A 19,631-nucleotide genomic window follows, 5' to 3' on the forward strand; every position below is an offset into this window, starting at 1 on the left:
CTTTTTAATATGCTGTCTAGGTTGGTCATAACTTTGTTCCAAGGAGTAAGCGTCTTTTAATTTCATGGTTGCAGTCACCATCTGCAGTGATTTTGGACCTCCAGGGGCACTCACTAATCTACTTTTTGTTTCTATGGATTTGCCTTTTTTTGTACTTTATATGCAAGTCATTTAATATGTGGCTTTTTGTCTGTTTTCTTTCACTTAGTATAATGTTTTCATGTTTTATCCATGTATATATCAGTTCTTTATTCATTTTTATGGGTGAATTCCATTTTATGGATGTATCATACTGGACATGTGGATTGTTTTCCTTATTGACTGTTATAGATAATGCTGCTATGAACAGTTGTGCACAAGTTTTTGTGTGGACATGTTTTCATTTTTCTTGGGTGTATGCCTCAGAGTGGAATTGCTGGGTCATATGCCTTAGAGTGGAATAACTCTAACAGGCTTTCCTAGTGGCTCAGTTGTAATGAATCTGCCTGCCAGTGCAGGAGATGTGGTTTTGGTCCCTGTGTTGGGAAGATCCCCCCGGAGAAGGAAATGGCAACCCACTCCAGTATGCTGGCCTGGGACATCCCATGGACAAAGGAGCCTGGTGGGCTACAGCCCATAGAGTCGCAAAGAGTCAGACACAACTTATGGACTAAGCAGCAAGAATGATAACTCTTTAATCTTCTGAAGAACTGCCAGACTCTTCCACAGCAGCTGCACCATTTTACCACCAGCAGTGGTGTGTGTGTAGAGGGTTCTGATTTCTCCTCATCCTCCCCCACATTTGTTACTGTCTATCTTTCTTATTGTAGCCTGTCTTTTGATTATAGTATGACTCTTCTTATTTTTTTGTTCTTTTTTAAGATTGTTTTGGCTGTGTTCTTTGAATTTCCATATGAATTTGAAGATCGCTTTGTGAATTTTTGCAAATGAGCAAAAAAAGTCAGCTGGGATTTTAATGTGGATTGTTGATCATTGAATCTGTCGGGGACTATTGCCATCTTAACAATATGAAGTTTTCTGATCTGTCAACAAGGGATGTCTTTCTGTTTACTTAGACCCACTTTAATTTCTTTCAACAATGTTTTGTAGTTTTAAGAGTCTGTTTTGCATCTTGTTAAATGTATTCCTGAGTATTTTATTCTTTTTGATTGTTTTCTCAGTTTCATTTTCAGAATGGTAATAGACTCTTAACAACTTTTTTTTTAAAATTTTTATTTAATCCCCAGCACAAATTTAAGAGGTGGAGTCTAGGATTCTCCTTCTCTTTGCCAATGAGAAAAGATCAAAGAAGTTAAATGATTTTGCCCACAGGGCAACCAAGGTAGTGTTTCTGAGACTACATCTGGATGAATGAGGAGGCAATTCTCTCAGCCTGGCTGCAAACCCTTGCATGCTTTCTATTCTTTCTTTGAAACCCAGTTGTAGTACCAGGAAGGGAAATTCTGGGTATCTCAAGTGAATGTGGTATTCAGGCATGAGAGGCGGATCTTTAACCATGATGTCAGCTGTGTAATTTCGTATAGATATGAAATGCCCAGGTGTTGGGTTTGAGCTCTGGTTTCATTTACTATCTAACTCAGCAAGTTATTTTGATTCTCTAGGTTTCATTTTCTATAAAGTCGAGCAGTTATAAGCCCTACCTACTTCACAGGGTTGTTATTAATGAGATTAAATCAAATACCATTTATGGTTGTAAAACTCAGAGCCCAGGGCCTAGCCCATAGTAAGTGTTCAGTTAAATGTTAATTTGTAATTGTTCTGTTGCCTATAGTTTTATTCTTATTCTGTGTTCGTTTTTCTCTTTTCAGTACAAGTTCAGGGATCTAACTGTGGAAGAACTGAAGAATGTAAACATGTTTTTCCCACATTTCAGATATTCCATGGATACCTATGGTAAGAATCATTTCTCTAGTTTTTAAACTATTAATTATTTGTTCTTAGAGAGCTATAACTGTATTATAATTTCTCATTTCTCTCTTTTATCCCCTGATTCTGAACTGTACTTTATGACCTGTGGTTTTTAAGGAAACTTGAAGTTAATAAAATTTGTCTTATGTTAGTTTTCTATTGCTGCTGTAACAAATTAGCACACAGTTAGTGTCTTGAAACAAATTTACTATCTTATGGTTCTGTAAGCTAGAAGCCCAGCATAAGTCTCTGTAGGTTGGAAGTGTTGGTAGGTCTTAGTTCCTTTCTGGAGGCTCTGGGAGATTAAAAAAAAAAAAGGCAAAAAAGACTGTACCTTTTTTAGTTTCTAAAGGTCACCCATTTTCTTTGGCTCAGAGTCACCTTCCTCCATCTTTAAAGCTAGCAGTTTGCATCTCTCTGACCATCCTTCACAAATCTCCACAGAAAGGGTTTTCTGCTTTAAAAAATTTTTTTAAAATCTATTTTATTCGGCTGTGTTGGGTCTTCTTGCTGCGTGGGCCTTCGCTACTGGCGGCAAGCAGGGGCTCCTTTCTAGCTGTGGTGCTTGGGCTTTTCTGTGTGGCGATTCTCTTGTTGTGGCGCACGGGCTCCGGAGTTTTCAGGCTTCAGTAGTTGCAGCATGTGGGCTTAGCTGCCCTGCGTCATCTGGGATCTTCCTAGACCAGGGATCGAACTGGTATCCCCTGTGTTGCAAGGCAGATTCGTAACCTCTGGACTATCGGGGAAACCCAGGTGCTCTGCTTTTGAGAACCAAATGTGGGGCTTCCCTGGTGGCTCATTGGTAAAGGATCTGCCTGCCAATGCAGGGGGCATGGGTTCTTGCACCAAACTATTGAGCCTGTACTCTGGAGCCCAGGAGCCACAACTACTGAGCCCATGTGCTACAACTAGTGAGGCCCATATGCCTTAGAGCCTATGCTCTGGAGGAAGAGAAACCACTGCAGTGGGAAGCCCATGCACTGCTGCTAGAGAGTAGCCCCCACTGGCCACAACTGGAGAAGATCCTGTGCCGCAGTGAAGATCCAGCACAGTGAAAAATAAATAAATAATAAAAAAGAAAGAACTAAATGTGATTAGCTTAGACCCACTCCAATCATATAGGATAACTTCCTCAGGGAAATTGTCAGGGTCCTTAACTTAATTGCATCTAAAAAAGTTCCTTTGCCCAGCAAGGTAATATATATCTGTGTGTTCCAAGGATTAGAGTTTTGGACATCTTCAGAGGCCATTATTTTGCCTATCATATATATGGTTGATAATAAATGAATAATGTTTTAGTTATCTTTTTAGCTTAATATAGAGAGTCTGGTTACCTGAGAAAGATTTTACTTCTTCATCTTTCAAAATTTTTTACCCCAGCCCACACTTGGAAATACATTTTATATCATGACCCCATGTATACATAACTAAATTGTTATGCACACTCTGGCATTTTCTATTCCATCCCATTTAAAAACAAATGGCGATTAAGACTGACTAAGTTGATTTCAGGACTTAAGAATTAGTCAAAGAATACAGTTTTGAAAACTTTATATGAGTATGTTTTGTATTTGAATTAACTTGAGGAAATATATCTAATTCAGCTTCGTATATTAACTGAAATATTTCTTAGGAATAGCTAATTTTTGTTTTGTTTTTAATTTACTTATTTTTAATTGAAGGACAGTTGCTTCACAGCATGGTGCTGGTTTCTACCAACCGTCAGCATGAAGCAGCCACAGGTTTACCCAGGCCCCCTCCCACCCGAGCACCCCCCCACCCCCCATCACACCCTCCAGGTTGTTGCCGAGCCCAGCTTGAATTCCCAGGGTCATACAGAAAATGCCCTTTGGCTGTCTATTTTAGGTATCAGTTCAGTTCATCACTTAGTCATGTCCGACTCTCTGCGACCCCATGGACTGCAGCACGCCAGGCCTCCCTGTCCATCACCAACTCCCAGGGTTTACTCAAACTCATGTCCATCGAGTCAGTGATGCCATCCAACCATCTCATTCTCTGTCGTGCCCTTCTCATCCCGCCTTCAATCTTTCCCAGCATCAGGGTCTTTTCCACTGAGTCAGCTCTTCACATCAGGTGGCCAAAGTATTGGAGTTTCAGCTTCAGCATCAGTCCTTCCAATAAACACCCAGGACTGATCTCCTTTAGGATGGACTGGTTGGATCTCCTTCCAGACCTAGGGACTCTCAAGAGTCTTCTCCAACACCACAGGTCAAAAGCATCAATTCTTTGGTGCTCAGCTTTCTTTATAGTCCAACTCTCACATCCATACATGACCACTGGAAAAACCATAGCCTTGACTAGATGGACCTTTGTTGACAAAGTAATGTCTCTGCTTTTTAATATGCTTTCTAGGTTGGTCATAACTTTTCTTCCAAAGAGTAAGCGTCTTTTAATTTCATGGCTGCAGTCACCATCTGCAGTGATTTTGGAGCCCAAAAAAATAGTCAGCCACTGTTTCCATGGTTTCCCCATCTATTTGCCATGAAGTGATGGCACTGGATGCCATGATCCTAGTTTTCTGAATGTTGATCTTTAAGCCAACTTTTTCACTCTCCTCTTTCACTTTTATCAAGAGGCTCTTTAGTTCTTCACTTTGTGCCATAAGGGTGGTATCTTCTGCATATCTGAGGTTATTGATATTTCTCCCGGTAATCTTGATTCCAACTTGTGCTTCTTCCAGCCCAGCATTGCTCATGATGTACTCTGCATTTAAGTAAAATAAGCAGGGTGACAATATACAGCCTTGATGTACTCCTTTTCCTATTTGGAACCAGTCTATTGTTCCATGTCCAGTTCTAACTGTTGCTTCCTGACCTGCATACAGGTTTCTCAAGAGGCAGGTCGGGTGGTCTGGTATTCCCATCTCTTGAAGAATTTTCCACAGTTTATTGTGATCCAGAGAGTCAAAGGCTTTGGCATAGTCAATAAAGCAGAAATAGATGTTTTTCTGGAACTCTCTTGCTTTTTCGATGATCCAGCAGATGTTGGCAATTTGATCTCTGGTTCCTCTGCCTTTTCTAAAACCAGCTTGAACATTTGGAAGTTCACGGTTCATGTATTGCTGAAGCCTGGCTTGAAGAACTTTGAGCATTACTTTACTAGCATGTGAGATGAGTGCAATTGTGGGGTAGTTTGAGCATTCTTTGGGATTGCCTTTCTTTGGGATTGGAATGAAAAAACTGACCTTTTCCAGTCCTGTGGCCATTGTTGAGTTTTCCAAATTTGCTGACATTGAGTGCAGCATTTTCACAGCATCAATTTTTAGGATTTGAAATAGCTCAACTGGAATTCCATCACCTCCACTAGCTTTGCATTGCTGCTCTGCAAATAGGTTCATCAGTACCATCTTTCTAGTTTCCATATACATGTGTGACTATACGATAATTGTTTTTCTGACTTACTTTACCTTTATAATAGATTCTAGGTTCATCCACCTCATTAGAATTGACTCAAATGTGTTCCTTTCTATGACTGAGTAAATATTCCATTGTATATATGTACCATAGCTTCTTTATCCATTCATCTGTCGATGGCATCTAGGTTGCTCCCATATTCTAGCTATTGTAAATAGAGCTGCAATGAACATTGGGGTGCATGTGTCTTTTTCAGTTTTTATTTCCTCAGGGTATATGCCTAGTAGTGGGATTGCTGGGTCATATGGTAATTTTATTTCTAGTTTTTTAAAGAATCTCCATACCGTCTTCCATAGTGGCTGTATCAATTTGCATTCCCATGAACAGTGCAAGAGGGTTCACTTTTATCCACACCCTCTCCAGCATTTATTTTTTGTAGATTTTCACGATGGCCAAAGAATAGCTAATTTTATGTATGGAAGAAATGATTAGATTCTGGGCCATCTATTTTTTGCCTTTCTTGAATAACACCTGGCATCTGGTACATAAATGCCTGGGATGGGGGATTTAACAGCTACTATTTGTTGAACACGAAACATGTTTCCAAATGTTTTATCAATATATTATTTTACATATTCTTTTTACAACCAGAACTATGAGATGAGTTATTATCATCTTCAGTTTTCAGAGAGTTTAAATAACTTGCTTAAGATTACACAGCTAGTTAGGCATGGGGTTAGAGCTTGTACTCATGTTCATCTTCCCCTCTGCTTAAATAATGCATGTTCTTTTACAATGTCTTCCTTCATGTTATAGATTTAAAGCTTTGTTGTACCAGTTAATTCTTTATCTCTTTTCTCTCTTCTAGAGAAGTGAGCTATGTTGCCATTAAACGCTCAAGCTATAGGATTATTATTGCCAATGTACATTTTGTTATTGAAGTCAGTGTTGGTCATGTGTTATAATCATTTCTCTTTTGGCTTTTTTAATAATTTGCTTGGACAATGACTGTAGTTTCTGTACCACATTTCCAGATTGTTCCATGTCCCTGAGAAACAATCTCTGTTCTACTCCTCTGTCCATTTTAGTTTTTACCTGAGAGTGACCTCTTCACCATTGTTATCTTTCACTCATATCAGTTCAGTTCAGTTCAGTTGCTCAGTCGTGTCCAACTCTTTGCGACTACATGAACGCCAGGCCTCCCTGTCCATCACGAACTCCTGGAGTCCACCCAGACCCATGTCCATTGTGTCAGTGATGCCATCCATCATCTCATCCTCTGTCATCCCCTTCTCCTCCTGCCCTCAATACTTCCCAGCATCAGGGTCTTTTTAAATGAGTCAGCTCTTCGCATCAGGTGGCTAAAGTATTGGAGTTTCAGCTTCAACATCAGTCCCTCCAATGAACACCGAGGACTGATCTCCTTTTGAATTGACTGGTTGGATCTCCTTGCAGTCCAAGGGACTCTCAAGAGTCTTCTTCAACACCACAGTTCAAAAGCATCAATTCTTCTGTGCTCAGCTTTCTTTGTAGTCCAACTCTCACATCCATACATGACTACTGGAAAAACCATATAGTTCAAGGTAAATATATGTACTTATGTACACTCTTGGCCTTGAGTTTTCTGTTATCCTAGCTTTTCCTCTTCTCCCTTTCTGATAAGTCATCAAATCTATTTAGACTTTTTTCTCGCACTGCCCAAGTAGTATAGTTAGCTACTGAGTCTTAGAAAGACCATGTTCTAAGGCAGTTTGACAGTTTGAAACCACATGTAGTGTTTGCTGTATCCAGTTCAGAAATTAGGGCACTAGCTCTCCATCAGTGTGTTTCAATTATTGATGGACAAGTTGAAACTTCAGGAATGTGAAGACTGAAAAAAGGTTGAGAATAATGGAGTTTGAGAAGTCAAAGATTATTAGTAATCTTTCTGGAAGGTCACTTTCAAAAATAAAACCTTTTTTTCTGATTATAAAATTTATAATCTGATATCTGAAAGTGATTATTAACATCAGTTACTTAGATGTGACGATTATTTGATAGTGTCTACACATTTTATAATCCTTTACTTCTTATAATGGATTTTCACATGATCTCTTTGATCCTTGTGACAACTTTGTGATATAGTCTTTATTTTACAGATGATGAAACTGAAGGTCAAAGTGATTAAAGTAACCAAAAGTCAGATGCCTCTGTTGATGGAAGTAATCAATAAATAATCTGTAATAGGAATAGAAAAGAGGTTTTTTAAAAAATTTTATTTATTTATGGCTGTGCTGGGTCTTCGTTGCTTTGTGTGGGCTTTCTCTGGTTGTGGTGAGTAAGGGGGCTGTTCTTCATTGCGGTGCATGGGCTTCTCACTGTGGTTGCTTCTCTTGTTGGGGAGCACGGGCTCTAGGCACACGGGCTTCAGCAGCTGCCGCACTCAGGCTTGGTGGTTGTGGCTCGAGGGCTCTAGCGTGCACGCTCCGTCGTTGTGGTGTGGTGCACAAGCTTAGTTGCAGTGCGCCACATGGTATCTTCCTGGACCAGGGATCGAACCCATGTCCTCTGCATTGGCAGGTGGATTCTTAGCTACTGAACCACCAGGGAAGTTCAGAAAGGAGTTTTATTCAAGCCAAGCTGAGGCTCATAGCTTAGGAGACAGCTTCTCATAAAGTTCTGAAGGGCTAGTCTGAAGAAGCATGGTTGTTAACACAGTTTTATATGTCAGAACAAAGCATCAAAGGTGACAGGGGTTCATTCCTTCATGGTTTCAAAAAAAAAGACATATGAGCATACACGCAGCGAGTCAACATGGCCTTGACACCTGTGAAGGGAACTTGATCATTGAAGGAGTACTAGCATTGATGTTTTAGGAAAGAGAGGCATTTATCTCTGTCTTCAAAACAAACATTCTTTGCTTCTGGACAGTGTATCCTTTTCTTTCCCTGTTAAAACAAATTTAACACAATGTATGTTTAAGGGGCCACAAAACTGGCTATTCTAGTTAGCATAAAGTTTAAGTTAAATAATGTATGAGCCAGAATGACTTCCCCATATCTCAATATGTAAAAGTTTCTTCCATCACTTCTAAGTAGGAAAGCAGGCCAAGAACTTGGGATTTAATATCAAAGTCCTGAGTTCTTTCAGCTACCTGCTCTGCTTTCTAAGATAACATCATTTAGTACTTTGCCCTTGTCAATGTATTTACTGATTCCTAGATTATGGTATATACAAATTGTGTGTTTCTGTATGTGTGTATGTACATGCATGCATATTAATAATACAATTCTTCCTACTTCTGATTGCACTTTTTGGGACTTTTTTTTTCTTCTAGTTTTCAAAGATAGTTCCCAGAAAGACCTACTGAATTTTACTGGTACTATTCCTGTGATATATCAGGGTAAGTATGGAAGTTGAGAAAATGTGGGAATTTTCTAAAAGAGCAATTTAATTAGAACTTGTATTTGTTTAGTTCCATAACATTCTCAAAGTGCTTTTTAAAGAACATTCTAAAAAGCTGGTTTATTTTTAATTAAGTAATTATTTATTTTTAATTAATTTATTTTTTTGGCCACAACACTTGTGGAATCTTCATTCCCCGAACCAGGAATCAAATCCTGGCCCCCAGCAATGGAAGCTTGGAGTCCTAACCACTGGACTGGCAGGGAATTCCCTCACTTAAAATGTATATGACCTATACTGAACCTTACTGGATATAGCAGAATGCTGTCCCAGAGAAGGAAGGCCTAGGTGTTAATATCAACAAATTCTTTTCAGTTCAGTGGATATTTATTTATTGAATGTCAGCTGTCTGCCCACCGCCCTGCTAGGTTTTGAAGTTTAGTTCCATAACATTCTCAAAGTGCTTTTTAAAGAACATTCTAAAAAGCTGGTTGATTTTTAATTAAGTAATTATTTATTTTTAATTAATTTGTTTTTTTGGCCACACCACGTAGTTTGTGGAATCTTCATTCCCCGGACCAGAAGTGATCCAGACAGACATGAGCATGTGCTTGTGGAGAGTTTACTCTGCTTTCCATGGCGAACTTCAGAGGTTCCACCTTTTTTTCCCCATTGCATGTTTTGTTCCCCTTCCTTTCCCTCTGTATGATGTAGCATTATCCCCACTCTATAGGTGAAACTGAATCCTGATCACGCGGTTTACCTGAACCCACACAGCTGGTTATCAGACTGGAACTTAGAACTCCAATAGGAAATTTTTAAAACACAGAGCCCATTAAAACTCAAAAAAAGGCAACATATTTTCAGATGTCCTGACAGGTTAAAATAGTTAAGTATTGGCCCAAAATGAAAAAAAAAATCACTAACTTACCTGTAATTAATTCTTAATTATGATGGATTGATTGACTGATTTCATAGTTCTTATCATCCCCTGTAATTTCAAGGGTAGTTGCATATCGACAGAGGAACTTACAGTTTTAAATGAATCATTGCTTGTTAAATCATGTAGGGAGGTAACAAGAGGTCATAAAAGTTATCTTAAGATGTCACTCATTGACCCTCTGCATCTTCCTGGAACTGTGGAGTCATTGATTCTTATGCTGGTAGTAATTCCAAGGTAGTAATGCAATACGTTTTCATTTTGTAGTACACCCTTTTTTTCCCTTTTGCTTTTGACTAGAATTATATCAACTCCTTGTGATGCACACCAGTTATTTCTAAGCTGATAGGAGGAGGTCAGAGTGTATTATCTTTCTCGTCTGTAAAGTGGGCCAAGGGAAGAGTCTAACTAGAATTTTGAGGATTAAATGCATTACTCTTAAGTAAATCTCTTGGCTTTTACAGTTCCTGGCACATAGTAAGTGCCCAGTTAAATGTTGCCCATTATTATTTCTTTGCCTTTGTTGCTCTCTTCTGGTTACTAGTTTTGTTAGTGTAATAATACATACTGGGCTTCCCTGGCCGCTCAGTGGTCAAGAATCCACCTGCCAATGCGGGAGACACAGGTTTGATGCCTCATCAGGGAAGATCCCACATGCTGAGGACAGCTAAGCCCATGCCCTGCAACTGTTGAGCCTGTGTTCTAGAGTCTGGGAACTAGTGAGCCCGTGTACCACAGCTATTGAAGACCACGCGCCCTAGAGCCCGTGCTCTAAGAGAAGCCACCTCACTGAGAAGCCTGTGCACTGCAACCGCTCACAGCAATTAGAGAAAAGCTGTGCAGCAAGAGAGACCCAGCACAGCCGAAAATAAATAAATACAAAAGTTAAAAATAGAGGCCAAGTCTTGTCAAAATAAAATATAATTTTAAAAAATACAAATGTTCATGCTAAAAAAATTCAAACAATTGAGAAAAGATGAGGTTAAGCTTATATCTAACCTCCCATTACCCAATCCTATTCCCCAGGTGAATCTTCTGTTGATATTTCCTAATATATACCTGTAGAAATTTTTTGGATTATTTCTTATCCCTCCAGATTGTGTCAAGGTTGTGATACACTTTTTCTTCATTCATCTAATTCTTTAGAGATGTGTATCATACCCATCTGAACTTTATTTACAGCTAACTCAAATTATTTTCTTATGATATAATTACTTTAAATCCTAGGACTTTACCAGGAGTTCTGAATCTTGGGTAATGAATTACTGAAAGTAAATGGGCAGGCTAGGAGGCAGGGCATTTGTTGACACAAAGGAATGAGAAAGAAGGAAGAAGGGCACAGAGAATACCAGTAGTGAAATCTTACAAGCTCAGTTCAGTTCAGTCACTAAGTCATGTCCGACTCTTTGCGACCCCATGGACTGCAGCACGCCAGGCCTCCCTGTCCATCACCAACTCCCAGAGTTTACTCAAACTCATGTCCATTGAGTCAGTGATGCCATCCAGCCATCTCATTCCCTGTTGTCCCCTTCTCTTCCCACCTTTAATCTTTCCCAGCATCAGGATCTTGTCAAATGAGTCAGCTCTTCACATCAGGTTGCCAAAGTATTGGAGTTTCAGCTTCAGCATCAGTCCTTCCAATGAACACCCAGGACTGATCTCCTTTAGGATGGACTGGTTGGATCTCCTTGCAGTCCAAGGGACTCTCAAGAGTCTTCTCCAGCACCACAGTTCAAAAGCATCAATTCTTTGGTGCTCAGCTTTCTTTATAGTACAACTCTCACATCCGTACATGACTACTGGAAAAAACCATAACTTTGACTAGACTGACCTTTGTTGGCAAAGTAATGTCTCTGCTTTTTCATATGCTTTCTAGGTTGGTCATAACTTTTCTTCCAAGGAGCAAGTGTCTTAATTTTGTGACTGCAGTCACCATCTGCAGTGATTTTGAAGCCCAAAATAATAGTCAGCCTCTGTTTCCCCATCTGTTTGCCATGAAGTGATGGGACCAGATGCCATGGAAATCAGGCTCACGCATGCTTTGTCATGCGTGTGATATTAAAATGCATAAATGCGGCTGGGGAGAGGGTAGCAGAACCTTGATCATCCAAGAAGATAATGTCAGTAGATATTAGTTTCCTTGTCTTTAAAGGGTAGTGATTAACATTAGAAAACGGCTCCATTGAGATTGGGACTACCACTCCAAAACAAAAAAGTTGTGTGGCCTAAAGAGTGGCTTTTAAATGTTTGATTGTGACCCACAATGAGAAATACTTGCGTATGTTAACTTCAGTCAACACTTGTATATAACTGAAATTCCATACTACCTGCCATTGTATTTTTGTTTGATTCCATTTAAAAATTTTATTGTTTACAGCCCACTAAATTAATTTCACAAGCTATTGATTGTGACCAGCATTTGAAAAACACTGGTCTGGAGTATATAATGTTAGAGTGAATTCTGGAGGAATGTGACGATGTATCTCAGTACTTGTCAGTCATTTTATGGTGCTGTGATCACATGACTTTATAATCATAAAGTTAACTTTGGGCCAACAGCTATGTCTGTTCCCATACTGTAAGTACTTAGATACTGTGTATGCTGACTGGTTTAACTAGACTTATTGTGGCGATTATTTTGCAGTATATACAAATGTTGAATCATCATGTTGTCTACCTGAAACAAATATGTTATATGTCAGTTATACCCAAATAAAAACAAAATTTTAAAATACTTCGATAGGACTTCCCTGGTGGTCCACTGGCTAAGACTCCACACTCCCATTACAGGGGGCCCAGGTTCATTCTCTGGTCAGGGAACTAGATTCCACAAACTGCAACTAAGATTCAGAACAGCCAAATAAACACATCATACTTTAAAAATAAATAAAAAAAAATAAATAAATAAAATACTTCGATAAAGTTAGAAGAGGAATATAGTTCTGAGAACTGCTGATATAAAATAGTAAAAATCATACCATGACATTTCTATAACATACTGACTTTCAGTCCTTTAGAATTACATGGGAAGTTTTGAAAAATGTTGTCCAGACCTGGTCCCATTGAGTCATAAACTTGGGGGGCAAGGATTGGGTATTGGTATATTTCAGAGTTCCTAAAGAGTTTCTAATACACAGGCAGAGCTGAGTATCATTGTGGTTAGGGGAGAAGGAAGCAAGATGAAAAAAATAGAGGATTTCCTTAGTGAGAAAAGATTTCTTCAGTAGAGGAGAAAACTTTTTATTTACACTTTGCTTATTTCCAAAATGGGCTTGAAGAAAATTTTAAAAATTGTCAAAGCATCATGGTGCTTAACTGTGCTTCCCAGGTGGCTTGGTAGTAAAGAATCCTCCTGCCAATTCAGGAATTGGGGGTTCAGTCTCTGGGTTGGGAGGATCTCCTGGAGAAGGAAATGGTAACCCACTTCAGTATTCTTACCTGGCATCCCATGGACAGAAAAGCCTGGCGGACTGTAGTCCATGTGGTCACAGAGTCAGACATGACTTAGCAACTGAGCAAAACGTGATACTTACCACGTCATGTACTATTCTAAGCATTTTATGTACCTTAGCTGATTTTATCCTTACAACAATCCTATGAAGTAGGAGCTTTTATTACTCTTTTTTGTAGAGGAAGGAATTGAGGCACAGAGAAGTTAAGTAACTTGCCTAAAATCCTATAGCTAGTAATGTGTGGAACTAGGATTTGAACCTAGGCATTCTTTTTTTTTTTTTTTTAATTTTTATTTTTCAGTGGGTTTTGTCATACATTGATATGAATCAGCCATAGAGTTACACGTATTCCCCATCCCGGCATTCTTGATCCTGAGCAGCCATGTTTGAAATACATTGAAAAAACATATGCAGTAAGACTATAAAGGCAGGAACAAATATTGGGAGATCCAATAGAAGGGTTAAGGTAATTGATCAGATTTCTAGTTTAAGGTTAGTTTTTGCACTTGGGTTTAGCTTTGGGCTTCCTCTGAACCAAAGCAATCAGAGATTTTGGCTCTCGCACCTGATGTGAAGAACTGACTCACTAGAAAAGACGCTGATGCTGGCAAAGGTGGGAGGAGAAGGGGACGACAGAGGTTGAGATGGTTGGATGGCGTCACTGACTCAATGGACATGAGTTTCAGTAAGCTCTGGGAGTTGGGGATGGACAGGGAGACCTGGCATCCTGCAGTCCATGGGGTCGCAAAGAATAGGACGTGACTGAACAACTGAACTGAACTGAAATGAGGCATGATGTACATAGTTATGTAGCACATTACATGGTGCACGTACATGGAAGATCTTTCACTTGGGTTCCTATCTCAGTGCACTAAATATTAAGAGCCACTGAACAAGGTGGCTGTTAAGGTTATTTTCAGCTGTTGAGTTCTGTGTATCTAACCCAGCTTGTATGTTACAGTATCTTTAATTAATGAGCAACTTGAGGGCTAGTCTTAAATTCATCTTTCATTTGTTCATTCATTCATTCATTATTTATATAAGAAACTTTTATTGAGCATCCAATATGTTAGACACGGTAGTAGGGAACATGGAAACGAATAATACATAATTGCCTCTAGACGTTTATAGTGTTAAAGGGGAAATAGACTTGTAGACAAATAACTTGGGTGGAGCAAAGAATGTTATTTAGAGAAAAGTTGTATCCCATACTCCTAGTACAGTAGGTCCTATGAGTATTTACTGAATTGAATTGAATAAGCTGGCCATTGTCTTGATTAATTTTCCTCAAATGTTATACTGGTGCTTTAATGGAAACATATTTCCAATGTGATTGTGGATGAATATAGGGAAATAGGCCTCAGTTTACATAAATCCTTTACCTATAAGTTTGACTAGACTTGTGTCTTGAAATGTCACGTAGCTCTACCATAAATATAATATGTGTGTTTTTCATTATTGTTTGAAGATGTGTTTGTTTTGTCTCAAATAGGTAATACATATAACATACCTATTCGTTTGTGGATTTTGGATTCTCACCCTTTTGCTCCCCCCATTTGCTTCTTAAAGCCAACTGCAAATATGGGAATCTTAGTTGGAAAGCATGTGGATGCTCAAGGCAGAATATACTTGCCCTATCTCCAAAACTGGAGCCATGTAAGATCAATTTGGATTTTCTCTTGAAAATTTTTATTTTTCTGAATGTTTATCTTTGATACTAATGGTACAAATAAGTTACTGAATTTTCTTTCAATGATACTCTTCTTATGGTCTTTAAACATAATTTGAAATTGAACTCCCTGGGGGTCACACACGTCCCAGAACCCTGGTGACAGCAGCCTGCTTGGATCTGCTCTCTCCAGGTCTGGGAGCCAATCATTGTTTACTCTTTGTCTTTTTACAGTCGTTTGCTATTTGATAAAGCAAATGAAGAGCTACTAGCAAAATATTGAGGCATTGTTTCCTAGTCATCCCCAGTAAAGATTCTTGTGTAACAGGTGTATTTATATGTAGCTTTGCCTGTTTTTAACCTTTATGTAAATTTAATCATATTGTATATAATCTTCCATTACATGCCTTGTTTTAACTGAGTGTTGTTTTAAAAATTCACCCCAATGATGCATGAAACTAGTTTATATATTTTATAAGCCCTCACAAGGACTTCCCTGGTGGTCCAGTGGATAAGACTCCAAGCTTCCACTGCAGGGAGCACAGTTTCAGGGCACTAATCCTGCATGCCATGAGACACGGCCAAATAAATAGATAAATAAAAGTAGAAAAATAAAAAGAATATGGCCCAGATTTAAAACAAAACAAAAAGAAACCCTCAGATTATGCATTCTACCTACATATTTCATCTATCACTATAATGAGCATTTTTCCATAATTAGACAGTATTTTCAAAACACATGGTTTTTAAATGGTTGCCTGATGATCCAGCATTAGGATATTGCATGATATATTTGTAAATTGCTTTGTTAGAAATTTAATGATGAGCATCCTTAAGTATAAATATTTGTAAATATACGATGTTTGTACATCTTATAAATCTTTAATAATTTTCTAATGATAAATCTCTAGGAATGGAATTATTGGATCAAAGTTTTAAAATGTTTTGAAGGCTATTCTTACATTTTCCCAAATTGGCTTCCAAGAAGTAGACACAATCTTATGATTCTGCCATTAATAGAAATCAGTGGAGGAGGGTATCTGGTTTATAGAACCCTTGCTCTAAAGGGTGCTATAAAAGAAGGTATTATCTTTAAAACAAAGCAAGCTTTGGCTTATCCCTATGGTTCATTTATTATTATTATTGTTATTTATTATGAATATAGAATATGCTAGCATTTTTGTAAGTAAAACTTTTATGACAAGATAATTTATAATATATTAGTATATACTGAGAAAGTTGTAGGACAGGGATGATAGAGAGGAGTGAGGTTGAAGTATAGGGTGGTGTTAGAATTATCACTTCTTATTTTATATATGTACTGTAAAAGGGTGTGCAACTGTGGATGCATTTCACTTTGTCTTACGGTTTTCTATATTTTTCATATAAAGAAAACTTCTAAAAAGAAGAAAAAAAAAGAATAAGAAAAGGAAAAGATGCACACCAAATTGTCAGTAGTGGAGTTTAGGTGGGGAGTTTACTTGGTGAACTTGTAGATTTTTTGCATTGCTTGGTGATTTAAATAATAAAATTACCAGTTAAATGTGATGAATTCAGTTCAGTTCAGTTGCTCAGTTGTGTCTGCCTCTTTGCAATCCCATGGACTGCAACACGCCAGGCGTCCCTGTCTATCACCAACTCCTGGAGCTTGCTCAAACTCATATCCATCAAGTCAGTGATGCCATCCAAACCACCTTATCCTCTATCGGCCCCTTCTCCTCCTGCCTTCAGTCTTTCCCAGCATCAGGGTCTTTTCCAGTGAGTCAGTTCTTCGCATCAGGTGGCCAAAGTATTGGAGTTTCAGCTTCAACATCAGTCCTTCCAATGAATATTCAGGACTGATTTCCTTTAGGATGGACTGGTTGGATCTCCTTGCCGTCCAAAGGACTCTCAAGAGTCTTCTCTAACACCACAGTTCAAAAGCGTCCATTCTTCAGCACTCAAGCTTTCTTTATGGTCCAACTCTCACATCCATACATGACTACTGGAAAAACCATAGCCTTGACTAGACGTACCTTTGTTGGCAAAGTAATGTCTCTGCTTTATAATATGCGGTCTAGGTTGGTCATAGCTTTTCTTCCAAGCAGCAAGTGTCTTTTAATTTCTTGGCTTCATTCACCATCTGGAGTGATTTTGGAGCTCCCCCAAAGTAAAGTCTCTCATTGTTTCCATTGTTTCCCCATCTATTTGCCATGAAGTGATGGGACCAAATGCCATGATCTTAGTTTTCTGTATGTTGAGTTTTAGGCCAGCTTTTTCACTCTCCTCTTTTATATTCATCAAGAGGCTCTTTAGTTCTTTTTCACTTTCTGCCATAAGGGTGGTGTCATCTGCGTATCTGAGGTTATTGATGTTTCTTCCAGTAATCTTGGTTCCAGATTGTGCTTCATCCAGCCTGGCATTTCTCATGATGTACTCTGTATGTAAGTTAAATAAGCAGAGTGACAATATAAAGCCTTGACATACTCCTTTCCTGATTTGAAACCAGTCTGTTTTTCCATGTCCAGTTCTAACTTGCTTCTTGACCGGCATACAAATTTTTCTGGAGGTAGGTAAGGTGGTCTGGTAGTCCCATCTCTTTAAGAATTTTTCAATTTGTTTTGACCCACACAATCAAAGGCTTTAGTCAATAAAAATAAAGGCATAGTCAATAAAACAGAAGTAGATGTTTTCCCAGAATGCTCTTGCTTTTTCGATGATCCAGTGGATGTTGGTAATCTGATCCCTGGTTCCTCTGCCTTTTCTAAATCCAGCTTGAATGTCTGGAAGTTCTCGTTTCATGTACTGTTGAAGCCTGGCTTGGAGAATTTTGAACATTACTTTGCTAGTGTGTGAGATGAGGGCAATCGCGCGGTAGTTTGAACATTCTTTGGGATTGGAATGAAAACTGACCTTTTCCAGTCCTGTGGCTACTGCTGAGTTTTCCAAATTTGCTGGCATATTAAGTGCAGTACCTTAACAGCATCATCTTTTAGGATTTGAAATAGCTCAACTGGAATTGCATGACTTCCACTAGCTTTGTTCATAGTGATGCTTCCTAAGGCCCACTTGACTTTGCGTTCCAGGTTGTCTGGCTGGCTCTAGGTGAGTGATCACACCATCGTGGCATTGTGGGTCATAGAGATCTTTTTTGTACAGTTCTTCTTTGTGTATTCTTGCCACCTCTTCTTAATATCTTCTGCTTCTGTTAGGTCCATATCATTTCTGTCCTTTATTGTGCCCGTCTTTGCATGAAATATTCTCTTGTTATCTCTCATTTTCTTGAAGAGATAGTCTTTCTTATCTCTAGTTTTTCCCTTTCTATTGTTTTGCTTTATTTCTTTGCTTTGATCATTGAGGAAGGCTTTCTTTTCTTCCCTTGCTATTCTTTGGAACTCTGTATTCAGATGTTTATATCTTTCCTTTTCTCCTTTGCCTTTTGCTTGTTTTCTTTTCCCATCTATTTGTAAGGCCTCTTCAGAGAACCATTTTGCCTTTTAGCGTTTCTTTTTCTTGGGGATAGTCTTAATCACTGCCTCCTGTGCAATGTCACGAACCCCCATCCATAGTTCTTCAGGCACTCTGTCTATCAGATAAATCCCTTGAATCTATTTGTCACTTCCACTGTATAATCGTAAGGGATTTGATTTAGGTCATACCTGAATGGTCTAGTGGTTTTCCCTAGGGCATGATAAAAATTTGTTAGTTGGAAGGACAAAATTGATGTCTTAATCTTAATACTTAGTTTTTTGGTTACTTGAGAAATTGAAATCTTATCATGTATTTATTTATCATGTATGTTTCTTCATTTTTGAATTGTCTATCTCCTTCATCCATTTTTACTCTCTTTTAAACAAAAGACTTATTTTTTTTTTTACATCTGTGCCCTGTTGTGTGAACTTATCTTCCCTATTTCTTCTTTCTGGTACTTTGGCATCTCTCTTCATAGTTAGTTTAATAAATACTCAGAGGTAGTCCTATAATCTAGTCGAGGTTGTGCTTGGTTTCAGTTCAGAGAGTGTTGATTTCACTTTACTATTCTGAACCTCTTTGTTATAAGCCAAAACTAGTCTTAAAGAAGATACATTATTTAAATGGCCCTGTTTAGAAGAATCACATTTAGGGGGAGTGGAGGGATAAATTAGGGGTTTGGGATGAACATATACGCACTACTATATATAAAATACGTAGTGATTAGTCTGGTGGTCCAATGGTTAAAACTGTGCTTCTAATGCAGGGTATGTGGTTCAGGGAATTAAGATCCCACATGTAGCGCCATGTGGCCAAAAAATAAAATTACATAAATAAAATAGATGAAAAAGATCTACGGGATAGCACAGAGAACGATATTCAATATCCTTTTTTAATGTTTATTTATTTGTTCATCTTTGGCTGTGCTGGGTCTTGATTAATGCTGCAGGGTACGAGCTTCTCATCGTGGTGTCTTCTCTCGTTGCGCGCACAGGCTCGAGAGCGTACGGACTTCAATAGTTGTGTCGTGTGGTCAGTGGTTGCAGCTCCCGAGCTCTAGAGCATGGCTCAGTAGTTGTGACATGTGCTCAGTTGCTCCCCGGCGTGTGGGCCTTACTGGATCAGGGATCGAACCCGTGTCTCCTGCATCGGCAGGCAGATTGTTTACCACTGAGCCACCAGGAAAGCCCTATATTCCAATACCTTGTAATAGGCTATAATGAAAGGCATCTGGAAGAGACTAGACAGATAGATATACTTATGTCTATAATCTGTGTATCTATATATCTATGTCTGATTCACTCTGCTGTATTCCTGAAATTAACACCACATTGTAAATCAGCTATATTTCACTTCAAAAAAGTATGAGTTATGATTTTAAAAGTACTGCATTAAGACCCACATGCAGCTGAAATTGTATAGTATTAATATGATTATATAGTGTTTTGGAGCTA

The 19,631-nt window shown here is 38.6% G+C and overlaps 1 protein-coding gene across 5 annotated transcripts in view; it reads left to right on the forward strand.

The window, feature by feature from the left end:
• Positions 1-19,631, forward strand: part of UEVLD (UEV and lactate/malate dehyrogenase domains) — a 54,367-nt gene that overhangs the window by 6,156 nt on the left and 28,580 nt on the right. For 4 of the 5 annotated variants that reach the window (XR_010663414.1, XM_065937262.1, XM_065937265.1 and 1 more), the window contains exons 2-4: positions 1,809-1,893; positions 8,599-8,664; positions 14,551-14,714. Coding sequence is in view for 3 of the 5 variants with exons in the window: in XM_065937262.1 (XP_065793334.1) it covers positions 1,809-1,893; positions 8,599-8,664; positions 14,551-14,714 (315 nt within the window). In the remaining 2 variants the exon portion in view is untranslated. Of the gene's footprint in view, positions 1-1,808; positions 1,894-8,598; positions 8,665-14,550; positions 14,715-19,631 lie in introns of those variants that run through there. The other variant, XM_065937266.1, reaches the window with a different exon arrangement.

The sequence above is a fragment of the Muntiacus reevesi genome, chromosome 5, assembly GCF_963930625.1.
Source record: "Muntiacus reevesi chromosome 5, mMunRee1.1, whole genome shotgun sequence".
NCBI classification, from domain to species: domain Eukaryota; kingdom Metazoa; phylum Chordata; class Mammalia; order Artiodactyla; family Cervidae; genus Muntiacus; species Muntiacus reevesi.